Source organism: Ochotona curzoniae, unplaced genomic scaffold (assembly GCF_017591425.1).
Source record: "Ochotona curzoniae isolate NIBS_2020 unplaced genomic scaffold, NIBS_Ocur_1.0 contig_4064, whole genome shotgun sequence".
NCBI classification, from domain to species: domain Eukaryota; kingdom Metazoa; phylum Chordata; class Mammalia; order Lagomorpha; family Ochotonidae; genus Ochotona; species Ochotona curzoniae.
Window position 1 is genome coordinate 5691750 of NW_024466107.1, and position 18041 is coordinate 5709790.

Genomic DNA, 18041 nt, shown 5'->3' on the forward strand with positions numbered 1-18041 from the left:
CTTGTAGATGCCAAGTAGGATCCAGAGCGGTCAGCAGAACAGTGCTACAAGGCTTCATGACTTACCATACGCACGTGTTATGAATACTCGAGAACTAACGTACCGTTGACTTATGTTATATTTTACGCTAGCCTAGAATTCTCCGAATCAGGCTTTGCAGCACCAAACCACCAAGACATGTTTAATGTTTTATTAAGAAAACTCAGTGAGCAATACATGTTTAAATCCCCACAGCTCCCCAAATCGTATTTTGTCCCCACCGCTGTGGCGTCCTTGCAAGCCAGCACAGCCTGTGTGGGTGTCGTGTCCCGGTGTGGTGAGGCGACCATGCTAAGCAGGGTCCGTGTGCTTGTCTTCCACGCAGAAGTGAAGAGACTGGCCGAGAAGGAAGACTGGGCTGTCGGCAACGACGGATTGACTTCTCTGGTGAGCTCGAAGTCTTCTCCAGTGTTAGAGAGAGTGCTCTAGTCCAGGTGCATGAAGCATGGTATCGACAAAGAGTGCACACCCTCTGGAAATGAAAAACTTAAATCTAAGCTTTGCAAAGTGTGCCTCCTTGTCACGTTTTACCAGCGCCCACCACGAGTATTTACAAATCCGTGAAAGTGGTGGCAGCTTTCTTCGGCAGTGACCACCTTCTGTCTACCTGCGTTTTTGCTTGCATCACTTCTGTTAAGATACTTGAGGCTTCATTTGAAGTATTCTGTTGCTCAGTCCATAAAGTCTTTCAGCAAAGCAAGACAAAAGAAACACTGTTACAGGGCCTCAGTCCAGACCAAACTGGATGTGACGACTGACAGCACCCCGAACCCACATAGGTCAGATGCACTCCGCTCATTAGGGAGTCATCATTTTCTTAGTTGGAACTTGAGGCTCTCAGAATGCCTCGGAAAGCAGTGTCCATGTCACTGCGTGCTCCTGTGTCTGTGTTGTGCCCAGGCTCCCCCCACAGTCCGACAGGGGGATGTGCAGCTAGGGCAGTCCTTCACCACTGAATCTTCCACCTGCTTCCACGAAATGGGTTCCCTTTCCCCTCCCGAGAGCCTGGCACCTCAGACCTGAAGCCAGAGCCCACAGCCCTGGGCTTACTCATAGCTGTACTTCAGCCATGAAGTGTCCAGCACCCAGCCAGCACAGCACCAGGCCACTGTCCTCATGTCTTCACCTGCAGTTGGCCAGAGGGTAGTCACATCTGCCAGCAGCCATTTCCATCGGTGGCATTGTCGTCAGACTGGATTCTGGGGGCTGGGAGTCCGGGTCAGAGCAGCCTGCAGCTTGCACCTTAGGTAGGGTGAGCGTCCACAGTGGCCTTCACTTGCCTGGATGTCCACACCCACACCCGTGTTCCCTCCTCTCGTTCGGATTCCGGACTCCTTACTGACCGGCTCCCGCTGGGTGATGGGAGGTTGAGCCCATCCCGTTCTTCCCAAGGCGGAGGTTCTGTCTAGTTGATTGCTGTATGTATGAATGACCTTGTGTTGTGAAATAATATGGTTTAGAAAAGCAGTGCCTCTCTCTTGAAGTAAAGTCATGCTTGAAGCAAGCTAGGGAAGTTTGTCATTAGGGATCGTTAAACGGCAATTGTGTTTTAAGGAATGTAGCTCTCGTACAAGCATGTTGATTGGGTGTAGGCTGCAGTCATCAGTGTGTTTACGTAAAGGTTATCTTCTCATTCTGCCTCGCTGAGTCAGTCTTGTTTTGGACTTGACTTGAAGCCTGTGGGAAAGGAGCCATGCTTCAGGAGAGCATCCTGTGTCGACAACGTGTCCCAACAGCAATGTTAAATCCAGTCAATTCAAGTTAACCTCATTCCCTTGTAGGTTTGTGTGTGTGTGTGTGTGTGTGTGTGTGAGAGAGAGAGAGAGAGAGAGAGAGATGGTCACTGGAAAATCTAAACTTTCATCCGTGGCCGAGTTAGAGGCCCACACGTGCTTCTTGGTGGACAGCACTGGGGCGAGGGACACGTTGCATTGAGTGTAAGCGTCAGAACCTGGTTCAGTCCTCACGGTGCCCACAGACCACGTGACATGCCCAGCTCCGGCGTCTTAGTGTTTAAAGGAGGGGCAGGAGCTGCATGGTGTGCCGGGATTAGATGAGATAGATCAGGCTAACGCTCCTGCAAAGTTCTAGACAAACCCGACAGACTCTTACTTGTTAAAACTTGTCAGACCCGAGGCCACTAGGCTATGATACCTCATGGTAGCCCTCACTGGTTTTCCAAAGCTCTTTCTACAGAGGGGTCACCACAAAGTTCCTGGGAACTGTGTTTAGTGGAAGAAAAACTGTGCCTGGATTTCCAGAGGTTTTGCATAGAAATGATTCTGTTTTCCCACACACTGTCTCCCTCCTAAAGTCCATCCTGGGTATCACAGCCTGTTTCCAGGCTGGACCAAGCAGAGTTACTGAGGTCCATCCAGGAATAACTCACTCCAGATATGTACATGACAGCTTCCTGAGCTCCCCTCACCGACCCCGAATTTGCACTCTGCCAGGCCAGTTTGTAGTCAGACGGCTCTGAGGAAATGCGCCAGCCAGTGCGATGGACTTGCAAACTCTGAGGGGGTCTCCTCACAGTCCAGCACACTCGCACGCACACACGCACGTCTCTGAGCAGAAAAGGTCTGTCAAGGTCTGGAGCAAGAACGAGGGTTGATGTGGCATTGTCGGAGCTAGCACCCTTCCTTGAGCAGTGGCACCGCCCCCACACCACAGCCCCTGACTTCTGTCTCCCTCCGCCTTTCCTTTGCGTCAGCTTGGCCTTGTCTGCCATGAGTCTCTGCCCTGTCACTGGGCAGCGAGGCGTCCCTCACCACGTTGGTGACAGAGTCCCAGCTTCGCCCTGCTATGACTGTTCTTTCAGCTGAAGCCCCTCTCTTCCCCTCACACCCTCTGAGGACAACTCATCTGAACGTACCGTGTTTTCTCCTGGGGCTCAGGATGACTTCTCTCTCTCTCTCTCTCTCTCTCTCTCTCTCTCTCTCTCTCTCTCTCTCTTCTCTTTCTATTTTTTAGTTTTCAGTGTAGACAATTCTGAGAATCTTCATTCTTGCAGCAGAGCAAGGGGTGGTAGGTTCTTACTCTAAGCTAAACCGGGTGATTCACAGGTACGGCACAGAGGCAGGCCTGTCCTAAAAGCCAGCGTGCAGGCTATCGACTACTCCAAGTGTCGTGGAACTAGTCATAGAGCTTTCTAGTATTTTCCGTCTATGTGTCATTTCAAGGTATGTATAAAAATGCGACTAATAGCAAAGTCGGCTTCAAATTTTAACACAGGAAATGAAAAGAACTGCACGCGAACAGCAGCCTCGAGCTGCCCACCGTTAGATCTTCTATTTAATTCTCAATATTGTGGCTCTAGTATTGTTTTCACGTCTTAAATTTCCCAGATTCTCAGGCAGAAAGGTCAGATAAGTGACATCACTCACAAATGTGGTGAGTTCCCTCCTGTACTGCCCTTCCCCCCAACAACCCAGCCTCCTCACCCAAGCCCCTGCTTAGTTCTTTTAATTTTCCTTTGGAGTGCCCTCTGGTGGTTTCAAATTGCAGCCGTGAAATAGAATTATTGTATTTCTATACTCTGCTTTAAAAGATTTATTTTATTTATTTGAAAGGTAGTGTTAGAAAGAGTCAAGAGGTCTTCCATCCGCTGATTGACTCCCCAGAAGGCTGCAAAGGTCGGGGCTGGGTCAGGCTGAAGCCAAGAGCAGGGAGCTTCCGCTGGGTCTCCCACGTCATTGGCGTAGGGATCCAAAGGTGCGGGTCATTTTCTGCTGCTTTCTCAGGCCCTTAGCAAGGAACTGATCGGGAAGTACAGCAGCCAGGACCCAAGCCAGCACCCGATGGGACACAGGCAACTCTAAATCTCTTAGAATCTGGACCTGTTTGCCTTGGACCCCAAGACCCAGGCGTACAGACTTTGATGGGGGCACCTCCCACCTGGGATAGATGAGTAATGGGCAGTCTTTTTCTTCTTGCTCCCTTTGTGTCCCTGAGACCCAGAGTAGAACCTTCCGCCCAGTTAGGACCCGAGTGTCTGGACCTTCTCAAGCGTGCCTTGAAATGCCCTTTGCTACTTGTGCTGCTGACTTTCACTTTCCAAGCTAATGAAGAGAGGGAAAGTGGCTGCGCCGGCCTCTTTGATGTAAGGAGCCTGTACCCTCTCTGACGAGTAACCCTGACTTTTGCTGGATTGTCCCAGAGGTATGGAAGGTTAGGGAAAGGAGCTCAGCCCATATAGCTGAGAAGTTGCATGGACCGTGTAAACACATTCGTTCATTGCCATGTCATCTGCCTCCCAGAAGAGTGATATTTCTGGGCAAGTTTTTGATTGCTTCTGATTCCCCTTCTGGATGAGTTAGAATGTGGTGTCTTGAGAGTCACCTATCTTAAAATTTCAGGTGCAAAGCATAGATCAAATCAATAGCCCATGTCCAGGAGATTGCTGGTGAGGGTACTTCTGTGGGTGTCCCTTCCATGAAGGGGGACATGCTGGTTGCTGACCGTCTTTGCATCTGTCACGCATGTCTTGAGAGCCAGTATTTCTTTCTGAGCGTTACAGTGGGCCTTTATTCTCTTCCCTCCAGCCGTGCCAGTTTGAACAGTGCATCGCACACTCCCTGCAGTCGCTGAAAGGTGTCCTTGAGTGCAAACCTGGAGAAGCCAGCGTGAGTTTCCATCCGGATCGATCCCTGTTCCCTTGGGAGCCATGGCTGTGCGTTCTGAGCCGTGGACACGTGGGCGCTCTTTCGCCCTCCTGTTGGGCTTACCAGTTCTGAGACACGTGGGTGAGCACAGGTGATGCGGAAGGAAGAGGAGGGGAAAGCTGCCACGAGAAGGCCTTGTGTATGGGCCTCACAGCTGACCTGTCCGGGGCGCCATGGTCTTCTCCCAGTGCGCAGGATGGAAGACCACCTGGAGGCCAGTCTTGTGATGCAGGGAGTGTGTGCCTCTGAAGCACTTCTCTGAGTTTGGCCTCTTAAGCATCTCACTCAGAAAGGAAGTTCTGTGCCATTTGAAAGGCCAGGAACATTCACTAGAATTCTTCCTTTTAGGTCTTTCAGCAGCCCAAGACGCAGGAGGAGGTTTGCCAGCTGAGCATCAACATCATGCAGGTAAGCTGAGAAGGTAGTGAGCCGCCCTCTCCCCAGCCCCTGGGAAGCACAGCTGCCTGTCCCCGGCCCCTGGGAAGCACAGCTGCCTGTCCCAGCCCCCCGGCCCCTGGGAAGCACAGCTGCCTCTCCCCAGCCCCTGGGAAGCACAGCTGCCTGTCCCCGGCCCCTGGGAAGCACAGCTGCCTGTCCCCGGCCCCTGGGAAGCACAGCTGCCTGTCCCCGACCCCTGGGAAGCACAGCTGCCTGTCCCCGGCCCCTGGGAAGCACAGCTGCCTGTCCCCGGCCCCTGGGAAGCACAGCTGCCTGTCCCCGACCCCTGGGAAGCACAGCTGCCTGTCCCCAGCCCCTGGGAAGCACAGGTGCCTGTCCTCGGCCCCTGGGAAGCACAGCTGCCTGTCCCCGGCCCCTGGGAAGCACAGCTAGGACTGGTGTTTGCTGTCCCTGCCCTCATGCTGCACTTGCTTTGTGGTGAGCCACATAACAAAAGACAAGTGTGCTTCAAAAACTTGCAGGAAAATAGGATAAAAATTTAGTTTATTTGGATGCAGAAAACTGAAATGTGCACATTTGTTCGGTTCTGATAAAACACATGGCCCTTGAATGTCTTCAAGAGCCTTCATGAATTTGAACACAAGGTTAACTCCAAGTTGCCCTGGGTCTGGCCAACCATCGCGTTGATGCTGTGCTCTGCTTTTCTGGGTTCTTGCAGCATTTGCATCTGCTTTTGTTAAAGCGCAGAGTGGACTAAGCGAGAGGGAGGCTTTTTCATTCTGTGGTAGAGCGTAGCGTCTAACGATTGGCTCCATCGCCTTGTGGGCATGGAGCAAAGTTGAGCCTGCTATGAGGAATGAAAGGAGAGGAAGCTGTTTTTTCTGAAAATTATTCAGGAACTTGACACCCGATAAAAGCATTGATACTTTAGGTTTCTCTTATAAACATGCAGCATCTCGTACCATACCGTATGTAGTCCTGCTCTAAGTTAAGTAAAATGACTTTTCTTGTCGGAATAAATGTACTGTCTGAGTTGGTGTCACTGAATCCTGTTATTTCTGACTCAGGTTTTTATATACTGTCTGGAACAGTTGAGCACCAAGCCAGATGCAGATCTAGACACTACGCAGTAAGTACTGGTGTAATAAATCTTGCTGATGCATTTAAGGGGATTCGACATTACAGGCCTGGTCCTAACATCCGAAGACTTCCAGCAAGAGAGCTAGACTGTTCATGGTCAGGTCGTAGTTGTATGATCTGTGCTCTTTCCGTAATTTATCTACCGAGTTCGACTTAGCAGCTGTCCAGGAGGAGACATTTTCATAAATGATAACAGGCAGTTGGAGCACGTGACTTGGAGCTGATGACTTCCACAGTTGTGGCATTAGGCGTTTGCATCAGGACTCGTGTCAGGAGGCCCCAGATGTGGGATGATTGAGTTCTGCATTGTGACATGCTAATTCTTCTCTAAGGTGATCTTCTAGATAACGAGACAAAAATACTGGGTACCTATGAGCTCTTTTCCAAGGCTGATAATTGTGATTCGAATGCCTCTTTCACTGTCGGCTTGAGAGGTGGCCGTTTGTGCAGGTGCTGCTTGGGGCACCTGCCATCCCATAGCGGAGTAGCTGGTTTTGTTCTCTGGCTGCAGTCCCGTTCTAGCTTCGGGCTCGTGTGGACTCCTCAAGTGGTGGGCTCCTGCTTCCTGCACGGGGAATGTGGATGGAGTTCCTGGCTCCTGACTAGGGTCTGGCCTAGGCCTGGCCATTGCAGGTGGTCGGGGAGTGGGTTAATGAGTGATGAGCCCAGTCCCCCCGTCTCTGTCTGTCTCGCTCACTCTCACCTGTCCTCTCAAACCATGATTTTTAAAAAAATGTTTAATTGGTAATTTGGTAATTTTTTCCCATGTTTGTCCATGATCTGGTATCGATTTTTATTTTGTAGCAAATAAAACTATCACCTGTAGAAACTCTTGAAATTTCTAATTCTTCTAGCTCTTGATTTGACTGTGGATCTTGCTCATGGTTCTACCGTTAATCAGATCTGTCTGTGCTTTCTATAGCTTGTTTCAATGTCCTTCAATTCTAATATTTAGTGCAGTGTTTCCTGAACTTTATCTTCTGTTCCATTTCTTCAAGTATATTTTATATCAGCTAACACTATTTGAGTTCATGCTACTTTATATTTTAATATTTATCGTAGTAGAATATTTTTAACCTGTTTATTTTGAAGCATATCATATTTCCATCAGTTAACCGCAGTTTGTCAGATTTAAAGGGAAGTCAGCGTAGTTGGAGTGTTCTTCTTATTATGGTTCCGCTATACTTGTGAATTAATCCCTGGGTCTTTGAGCTGCCCTTCTCCAGATTTTATGTTTCTTGTTACCTGTGGGTTACCCACTGATTTCCTAACTCCACTCACCTGTTATAGTTCACTATGGCGCTGAGCTTGATAACTCAAGTGAAGATTGTGAGAGAGAAAAAACACTTTAGTTGAGCAAGTAGCTGGGATGTTGTCATGCCCCATTTGTTCATTTGTACTTAAACTCAAATTTGCATTTTTCTCTTTGCATGTTTTAGGTTTCAGTGATTTAATTGTAACTGTTCTCTCCTTGTTCCTCTGTGTTTCAGTCTCTCCGTTGATGTCTCCTCCCCCGATTTGTTTGGAAGTATCCATGAAGATTTCAGCCTGACTTCAGTAAGTAATCATGACCAATGTAGTCAGGCCTCTCACCTTAAAGCTGCCTCATGGCTCTTCCATGGACCCGTCTGCATTGCCCCACATGTGTCACTGCACCCTCATGTCTCTTGCATGGATCTGTCTGCATTGCCCCACATGTGTCATGGTGCCCTCATGGCTCTTGCATGGATCTGTCTGCATTGCCCCACATGTGTCATAGTGCCCTCATGGCTCTTCCATGGACCAGTCTGCATTGTCCCGCGTGTCACGGCATTGTGGCTGCAGCCTGCGGTGTTCAACACTGCTGTGTACTTTTGAGCTGTGTTGTTTCACAAGGCAATTTTTAAAAAGTGTGGCTTGTCGGCATTCAGCATTTCAAACTCTCTAGCTAGAGCTGCATCCTTGCTAGTGCCACACAGCATCTGATTCCCAGCCAGAGACTGTCTAGGTTAGGTTTGGCAGGAAGCGAAGGACAAGGGTGCTCATTCCTTCCCTTTTTTCCCCTTATCAACCAGAGAATTTCTGCTTTGCTCCATTTTGTGTCTGTAAGGTCTGTAACAGCATTTTATTTGAATAGATGAAACCAAATCTCTATATATGTATATATTAACATATAATTCATGTGTATGCTTTTTTAATGTATATAGGGAAGAGTTGTATACATACAAGCATTATCACGGATATAAATCCAGCTGAATTCGTAACAGTTGAAGTGCAGAATCCCCTTTGGTTTGTTTGGACTGTGTATGAGTGAGTGAGTGCAGATTTATAAATATGAATTCCTAAATAAGGGGTCTGATACATTAGGAAAAGAATAGTTTAGGTGAAATAATCTTAAAATTTATTCTAGTTTAATTACGCATACAGCTAGGTAGAGAATGATTCCATGAACTGCAAACAAGAGAGAATTCAAGAAGAAAATGCCTTCTAAAGAAAAATCAGAAATTTGGTTTCTGAACTGAACTGTTGGATGCCGTAGTTAGGTGGAGCTGCCTGGTGGGTAAGGCTGTCGCGTGCTCTGTGTGCATGCCCAGACAGGAACCCAGAGGCAAGCTTGTGAGTCAGCACTCCATGTGCAGCAGTGTAAGGCCTGGGGTGAGTGGAAATGTAGAGACAGACACCTGCAGTGCTGTGACACGGGGTCCTGGCTGGGCTCACCCTTAGAGTGGTGACGGTGTGCTCCCGCGGGGGTGGCCCCAGGCTATCCCATAGTCAGGCTGCTTGGGATTCCAACAAATGCAGCTGTCAGAACTAGAGTAGTCTTTCCCTCTGCAGTAGTAGCCAGGGATTTTGCCTCTCCCAGTCTGGACGTGGTGAACAAGCAGATGGGACTTAATAACCTGGTACTAAGAGAGAGAGAGAGAACACCTCAAGTATGAAATTAGTATGTGGAGGGGCCTGGTGGCGTGGCCTAGTGGCTAAAGTCCTCACCTTGAATGTGCTGAGACCCCATATGGGCGCCGGTTCTAATCCTGGCAGCTCCACTCCCCATCAAGCTCCCTGCTTGTGGCCTGGAAAAAGTAGTCGAGGACAGCCCAAAGCCTTGGGACCCTGCACATGTGTGGGATACCCAGAAGAAGTTCCTGGATCCTGGCTTCGGACCGGCATAGCATCGGCCGTTGCGCTCACTTGGGGAGTGAATTATTGAACGGAAGATCTTCTTCTCTGTCTCTCCTCCTCTCTGTATATCTGACTTTCCAATAAATAAATAAATCTTTAAAAGAAAAAAAAAGAAATTAGTATGTGGAGTGCCGGTGTTATGGGCACGGCCCGGGCAGGCAGAGGAGTGGTAACCGGGCATACGACATCCACGTAGGGCAGATGGTAAGGAATGTGCAAAGGCGAGCTTGCTGAACAGGATCCGCCGCGGAGGATCGGGGTCCTGTGCGATCGGGGCCCAGTGTTCTCAGGGAGTTGAGAACCTCTTGCTTTGGCTGTGAGCTGCTTTCCAGCTGTGCGACTTGCCAAGTACTGATCAGACTCTGCACTCTGCATCTTCCCTCCGTGATCTGCGCTTTCACTGTCTGAGTGGGAAGGGAAACAACCCGGCTCATTCCAGTGTCCTGACGCATTTACCTCATATTCAAGAGGCTTCATGGCTGGTTGGAACTTTAATCCATTTCGAGGTGAATTTGTGCACAGGCAGCTAAGGAAGCTTCACTCTTCTGAAAGTAGATCTCTGATCCTCCCGGAGCCACTGAGGGCAGAAACATCCTCCAGTGGACGTGCCTTGCAGCTGTGCCCGAGATCAGCAGCCTTGGAGTGTGTGTGTGTGTGCGCGCGGGGCCGTGTGTGTATGTGTGTGACTGTCCCTTTCAATGATGATTCCCTTTTAGGATAGAAAGATAGTGCAACCCCTCTTGTATTGATCTTTGTGCTCCAGGTTGCTGTGGCTGTTTGGGGTTTTTTTATGGTTGCACATACATTTTGGCAACTTGTTCCCGTCCTGGCTCTGTGGAAAGCGTCATTGATATCTTGTCAGAGATTGCCTTGACCCTGTGTCACTTTGGCTGGTACAGACATTTTAACGATGCTTACTCTTCCAGTGTGTGCACGTAGGGTGCCGCTCCATTTCTCGGGGTACCCATCCGTGTTCTGTAGTTTTTTGGAAGGGTTCTCTGTGCATTCATTAAATGCATTCGTAGGCAGGCTGGAGTGTAGGCACAGTGGGTCAAACTGCTGTATGTGGTGCCAGCATCAGTTCCACGGTGCTGATTGGAGTCCATGCTAGTCTGCTCTCAGTTCAACTCTGTGCTAATGACCTTGAAAAGGTAGCAAGTGATGACCCAAGCACGTGGACACCTGCCACCCAGAGAGAGAGAGAGCAGAATGGGGTTCCTGGCCCCTGATGTTAGCTTGGTCCAGATCTGGCCGTTATGGCTGTTTGGGAGTGGACTGGTGGTGGAAGCTCCCTGTATATGTGTGTCTTCCTGCCTTGCCCTGTCTGCTGCTTGCCTTGCCAGTAAGTCTTTTGTAAAACACATCACTTTTGTAGCTTTTGGAAACAGAATTGCTTTCCTTTATTTATTATTTTTTAAGATTTACATATTTGTTTGAAAGGGAGAGTTAGAGAGGCAGAAAGAGAGAAGCTTCCATCTGCTGGTTCACTCCTCAGATGAGCACAGTGGTTGGAGCTGGGCATGTCCAAAGCCAGGGACCCACATGGTACAGGCACGCAAGAATTGGGTCTTTCTCTGTTGCCTTCCCATATGCATTAGCAAGGGCATGGACAGGAAGTGAAGGAGCCAGGACCTGAACCGGTGCCCGCCGCAGGTGGTGACTTGACCTGCCACACCACAACACTGGCCCCTGGTTTTCCTGTTTTTTCCTTTTGTTTTTTTTTTTTCTCAGATAATTCACTGTTGACATGTAGTAAAATAGTGCTACTGGTTTTTACACATTGACTTTGCTGCAGTGTTGTTGAATCATTTATTCAAGTATTTATTTATTTTGATTCGAGTGTTTGTTTCTGCATATAAGATCATGTCATCTGCAAACAATCACTGTTTGACTTCCTCCGTGCTAATTTGAATGCCCTTCCTTTCGCTTGGCTAATTGCTCTGGCTGGAAAGATATGGAAGGCTTTCCAGAAGAACCCGGGGCAGCCGTGGGGGTCAGTGGGAGATGTGAGCCGTGCTTGGCCAGGCGTGCGGCCCCGGCCCCTCCGAGCAGGAGTTGGCTCCCAAGGTTACTGCTTCAGACCCTTCTGATGTAGGTTGGTGTGATCACATACAGGAAGAGTAAACAGGGCCCGGCGCTGTGGCCTAGCGGCTAAAGTCCTTTCCTTAAATGCGCTGATCCCATATGGGCGCCAGTTCTAATCCCAGCAGCTCCACTTCCCATCCAACTTCCTGCTTGTGGCCTGGGAAAGCAATCGAGGACGGCCCAAAGCCTTGGGACCCTGCACTGGCGTGGGAGACCCAGAAGAGCTCCTGGCTCCTGGCTTTGGATCAGCGCAGCAGTGGCCATTGCAGTCACTTAGGGAATGAGTCATCAGACAGAAGATCTTCCTCTCTGTCTCTCCTCCTCTGTATATATCTGACTTTGCAATAAAAATAAACAAATCTTCAAAAAAAAAAAAAAAAAGGAAAGAGTAAACAAAGCCTGGGTGAGCTTCCCCACACGTGGTGTTCTTCCGTTGCTCTCAGTCAAGGACTTGAGCCCAGCCCCCAGAACGGCCACGCTGGTTCCCTCACACCTGCAGGAGCCCAGGCCCCAGCGCCTCGGTGAACCACAGTGACGACGATGACAGGGCCTATTCCTGGAATTTTATGTACAGAAGTAATTCCTCTGAACTGCTGACAGAGTGGTGCACTGATTGACGCTGGGTGCTGAGAACTTGTGTGGGGAGAGCACCCTGGAGGATGCAGAGAAGCCCCATGCCCAGGAGGGACCCCCTGGAGCAGAGACCCTCACTTGCCGTCAGAAGGCTAGTCCTTCTCTCTGTCCTGCATGCCACAACAATTCTTCAAGGCCGAAGTTGATCTTTTTTTCTTTTCTTTTCTTTTTTTTTTTAAGAAATGTATGCCACAATAATTCTCTTCTGAGTTACAGGGAATTTGCAGGTTATTTTCTGGTGGTTCCTACGTGCATTTTTCGTGAGCTGTGTAGAACAATAAGTTTATGTCCACCTAGTATTACGCTAGAATGTGAACAGAGAGCCGTAGCTGGGATGGTAGAATTCACGCTCTGTTTGCTGGGATCCCGAGCGCGAGCGCGGTGGCACGGTGGAGTCGTGATGAGCCAGCCGCGCGCGGGGCTGCCCGCCAGCCTCGTGGCCTGTCGCTGTGCCAGTCCTGTTGTAACGGGTGCTCTGCTTGCAGGAACAGCACCTGCTGATAGTCCTGAGTAACTGCTGCCACCTGGAGCGCCGCACCTTCCTCAGCGTAGCCGAACACTTCGCCAAGCACGACTTCCAGGGCGTGGAGAAAATAACGCAGGTAACCGAGTCGCAGCTCACGGGACGCTCCCCACGCTCCTCGGCTCCACCCCACTGCCTCCCTGAGTGGCTTCCCAACCTCCTATACCTGTTCCGGAGTTGTGAATTCAAGTACTGCCTGCCTTTTCCCTAGTGCTGGCTTGATCACCACTCATGTAGGCTGCTCAGAGTGAGGCAAGAATCTGAAACAGAAGCCTCAATCCCAGATCCTTCAGCATCACCTCGGCTTTTTGCCCCCTTTAAAGTTAGAGCTCTTAGGTGCAGCCCGTGGCAAATTGCTGAGCCTGCAAAGGGGGTGGTCTTGCACTTCCCGTCTCCTGGCGCTCCCTTCACAGGGGACTGTGATGTTTTTATGGTCCTCCTTGAGCCCCTGCATGTGAGCGCGCGCGCGCACACACACACACACACACACACACACACACACACACACACACACACACACACACACACACACACACAGCCAGCTCCCCGCAGCTGCAGGATGCTTAGCACTGTACCTGAAGCAAGCACACACACACTCTGTCTCTCCATCCCTGGATACAGAAAGCCGAGGCAGAAGGGAAAGAGAGTTCTGCACAGACCAAGGCAGGTGGGCGGAGAGCTTGTCCTCTTACAGCAGTCTCCTTTTTTGTTGATGTTTCTTTCAAATGAGCAGAAAAGGAAAAAATGAAATAGCCTTGTTATTAAAGGTTGGCTTGTTCCTGAGCAAAGGTTTATCAGATTTCTAGGTAAAGTTATGTTAGAACCATTTTCTTTAAATGTCAGTAGAATGTTCTCAATGTACAGAATCAGGATGATAATGATCTTGCTGATCTTATAATCAGAGTGTACTCTGGATGGATTGCTTTTTTTTTTTAACAATTGAATGTTCTAGTTCATAAACTTCAGCTTCAATTGGAATTTTTTTTTTCAAAGAATGAAAATGTCACAGTGGGCGGCTCTGTTTTGCTTTCCTGCCTTTTTGTAAAGATTAATCATCCTGATGAGAAAGGTGGTGACTTCAGGCTTTGGCCCCCGACCGGCTAGTTTGTTTCCAGAAATTTCTGTGTTGAGAATTGCAGGATACCACCTTGCAGTAAATGTTTCCTGTTTGTGGGAAGTGGATACTTTGTTTCTATACAATGATGACCCAAACACGTTTATTGGAAAAACTGTACTTCTCATTTGAAACGCTTTCTCTGAAGTGTGGTGTGGTGTGTGGTATATGTGTGTGTGTGAACTATTAGGCAGGAACTTCCGGTTGCCCTCATTTATATCAAGAAATAGAATGAAATCAGTATGCATTTTAAAAAAGAGGTTTTTCAGTATCCTTGCTAGTTACTGTCCAGGTTTTAAAACCAGGGTAACTTGAAGGATCCAGGGTGTTACTTGGAAGCCCCGGCGGGCTCCTCGCCACTCGGAACGCGGATTTCTTTCTCTTGACCGTCCTGCATGTTCTGACGTCACTCAGCTGCGTTTGAAATGAATCAACGGAGAGCTAGATTTAAAGTATGAAGACAGCTCTGGCTGTCTTCCTTGGTGAATGAGCTTGTTAGTGACACAGTGCTGACCAAGTGGAATCTTTTGCTCTGTGTTCGAGAAAGAAGGGCCGCTAAGGGCTCAGTCCAGGGCAACCCTGTCCCTGTGACAGGTGAGTCGGGAGGCGCTGCTCCCAGGACTGGCTCTGGGGTGGGTGTGTGCTCGGAGACAGTGCCGGTGCGCTGGGGGCTCCCACACACTGTCCTTAGACCTCCGGGCTGCCTGATGGTGGGGAGCCAAAGGTTCTTCCATGTACCATTCTCTTTGCTTTTTTTTTTTTAAGATTTATTTATTTTGGACCCAGTGCAATGACTCAGTGGCTAAATCCTTGACTGGCATGTGCACGGATGCAAATCCAAAATAAATAAATCCAAAAGATTTATTTTTATTGGAAAGACATATTTACTGAGAAGAGAGACAAAGATTTTCCATGTGCTGGTTCATTCCCCAAGTGGTTACAATGGCCAGAGTTGAGCTGATCCAAAGCCAGGAGCTTCTTCTGGCTCTCCCACATGGATGCAGAGCCTCAAGGGTTTGGTCCATCCTCTACTGCTTTTCCAGGCCATAAACAGGGAGCTGGAATGGAAATGGAGCAGCCAGGACATGTACCAGTGCCTATATGGGATCCTAGCACATGCAAGGCAAGGATTTAGCCGCTGAGCCATCTTGCTGGGTGCCTCTCTGTGCCTTTCTGTGTTGCTAGTGGGAATGTGATCAACCTTGATGCCCCTTTATCTGTGACGTACCTTCGAAAGTGGAGCTGGATCCATCCCAACACAGGAGCCATGCACCATGTGCAACCGGTGGTGCTGTAGTTCAGTGACATTTCATATGCAGTGACATCCAAGGCTAGAAAAAGTGTTCCCGTGTAGTTCTGCAGTTTTGATTTGATGCAGATAGCCCCGAGGGTCCGTTAAGGATGGTGTGTGAGTAGGGTAAGAAGTTACAAAAGCCTAGGGACTCAGAGCTGTGTCCGAGCAAGGCCAGACTGCAAATTAGGGTTTCACCTTCCGAATCCACACTGTTGTGTGTGCCATCCCATCTGTCTTAAAAGCATGAAGCTGTTTTCCTAGATACCCCAGGGAGCTGAGTGCAGGCCTTGCAGCCGGCTGATGAGCCTGGATTGCGGGGTCTTTTTGAATGAGCACCGGCTGGTCAGTCACAGGCCCGGTGTCCAGCTGTGCCCAGGCCTCCTGTAACAGAAGCCCCATTATGTGAGTGTTCAGTGGGCTTTCTGTCGTGGGGTCTCCTGTGGCCAGTGCCACCAGCGAGGGCCCTGCCACCTGCATTGCATGCATTTCCCCCCGATTATGGTGCTGTTTAGTTGTGCTTCTTTTAACTCCAGTCTGAGAGATTTTTTTTTTCCAGTTGTGCTCCCCCTGCACGCTGCCCCCATTGATAAAAGACTGCTATTATTTCTTAAAGTGGAAAAATGCAGGTAAATTTGGAAAAGTGGTACAAAGATACTTCAAAAAGTTTAAGAAAAAGTGGCGCTGAAGGATATTATACCTTTTTTATAAACTTTTTGAAAATATCATTTATTCTTTTAACAAAAGGGGGCAAAAAGAGAGAGATGGAGCGAGAGAGAGAGAGAACAAACTCTTCTTATCCTCTGGTTCATCCTCAGTTACCTACCACAGCTGGGTATGGGCCAGGCCGGGGCTGGCAGCCAGAAGCCACCTGGGGCTCCTGTGAGTGGTGGTGGAGGTGGTCACGTGCTCTCTCCCAGGGCGCGTTGGAGCAGACCCAAGGCTTGAGCTCAGCCGCTCTGATAGGATACACGGTGTCCCAGGGTGCGTCCCCACTGCCAGGCACAATGCCTGTCCTTCTGTCAGCTTGTTGACAAACCCCTGCGCTGATGGCATTCACTAGTCTATTTACCCTACGTGTCTGTTCTCACGTATGCTATGAAAACGTGCGACAGTTGTCTGCATTCCGTTTATATTGAATGCTTTCTTGTGAGTACTTTGATTTTTATTAAGTATTTTCTGTGAGATATGAGTATGAGCCTGTGGCTTTGTACTGTTGATGAATGTGGATTGAAAATCCTTCGTGACCTCTTCCCTGCCCCCAGAGCCTTTGGATTGTTTCCGGTTGTCGTTACTGCAAGGTGGATGTGGAGGTGTCCTGGTTACATGTCCAGTTGCTCTGTCTCCCAGGAGAGCTTTGCAGTTTCCAAGACACTGAGTGAAACCACCCCTCGTGTGCGAGAACTCCATCTTGTCATGTGCTGGCCGATCTTTGCAGCCAGCGTTTGAGGAGCTTGGTGCTCTGCCATCAGTTTATCAGTCACCAGTGTCCCAGAAGCGCTTGCTCGGAAGGCGTTTGGGGAGGTGGCACAGGTTGTTGCCATCAGGTGTGCATGCCAACGCTTGCACCTGTCAGACTCTGGAGACCTTGGAGCAGGAGAAGCGAGGGCTGCCTGGTTAGTAGACTGCAGCCTGCAGTTTCTCTGTGCTAACATGTTACTTTAACTTCTCCCAGGTTTTTTGTTTTGCTTTTTTTTTTTTAATAAAAGTATCTAGTTTGGTGTTTGTATAATTACACATCCTTGCCCAACCTGGGGAGTGTAAGCATCAGAGAAGCTTGGCGTTGAGTTCTCAACTTAAGTCTTATTTTAAGCCCTGAAAGGTCTTTCAGGAACTCCAGTGTGGGAAATGTACCGAGGGCAGCTGCTCTTCTCATCTTGCCAGAGAAGGGCGTTTATAGAAAACCTGTTTGAAAGATGCTGCTGGGACTTGCCACGTGTACCTCGTTTTCAGCTTAGTTAAGCATAATTCCTGAGTTCCAAGATTGAAACCTCTTAAACTCACAGACTTATGTGAGGACAGTTTTGTTTCTTTTCTACTAGAGTATCAAACTTATTATATACTATCAAATTTATTATATAAATTTGTTTAATCATCCTCATTTCTTCATAAGTAAGCAATAGCTGAATTTTGCCCAGGCACTCTTTTTGATAATAAATTACTCTAAGTGAAGCCACTTTGGAATTTGAGGTTTTTACAGAAAGCATCTGTTGATGAGATATGTCCCTGGATATGAAGCACTGAGCTCAGTTCCCAGCTCTGTTTGGGCTGTCAAGTCCCTCGTTGCAGAAGGAGCAGGGTGGGGCCAGGGTGCCTGGATCTCTCAAGGACTGCAGAAGCAGGAACTCGGGCACTGGGAGCCTTCCCCAGCACAGAGCTGCTCCGAGCAGGAGCAGCAGAGCACAGAGTGCTGCTCTGAGAGCCCAGGGAGGGAGCCCAGGAAGCACCGCAGCCAGCCCTGGAGCTGTGCACAGGGTAAGCCTCACAGGCTCCCTGGCTGTGCGACCCAGTGGGCACAGTCTGCTTAGGTCATCTCTTCTGGAGCCACGCCTGCCTCTGTGTCTGATGCCCTTGGTTTCCACAGTTTCTACCGTATATGTATATAGATGAAAGGCAGAGGTGAAGAGGGGAGACACAGAGAGATCCATCCGCTGGTTCACTCCCCAAATGCCAACAACAGCCGGGGTTTGGGTGAGGTTGAAGACAGAAGCTGCAGCCTTCATCCTGACCTCCTTGTCTGAGGGCAGGGGTCCAAACACTTGGACCATCCCCAGCTGCTCTCCCAGGCACATCAGCGGGGATCCTGGATTGGAAGCAGAGCAGCCAGGACCTGATCCGTCGCCCATGTCGGATGCCAGCGTTAAAGGCAGTGGCTTCACGTGCTGTGCTGCAGTGCTGGCCCAAGCCTGGTGAATTTTGTGATTTATAAATGATGCAGTGTTTCCCTCAAAAAGTTATGACATTTTTCTTTTATATTTCTTTGAGAAAGAGAGA

At 49.1% G+C, this 18041-nt stretch overlaps 1 protein-coding gene across 2 annotated transcripts in view; it reads left to right on the plus strand.

The window, feature by feature from the left end:
* The window catches only part of EXOC2 (exocyst complex component 2), a 170084-nt gene that overhangs the window by 105962 nt on the left and 46081 nt on the right, over positions 1 to 18041 (plus strand). For both annotated transcript variants that reach the window (XM_040984107.1, XM_040984106.1), the window contains exons 17-22: positions 365 to 426; positions 4584 to 4664; positions 5052 to 5111; positions 6170 to 6231; positions 7733 to 7799; positions 12605 to 12721. In XM_040984107.1, coding sequence (XP_040840041.1) covers positions 365 to 426; positions 4584 to 4664; positions 5052 to 5111; positions 6170 to 6231; positions 7733 to 7799; positions 12605 to 12721 — 449 coding nt within the window. The remainder of the gene's footprint in view (positions 1 to 364; positions 427 to 4583; positions 4665 to 5051; positions 5112 to 6169; positions 6232 to 7732; positions 7800 to 12604; positions 12722 to 18041) is intronic.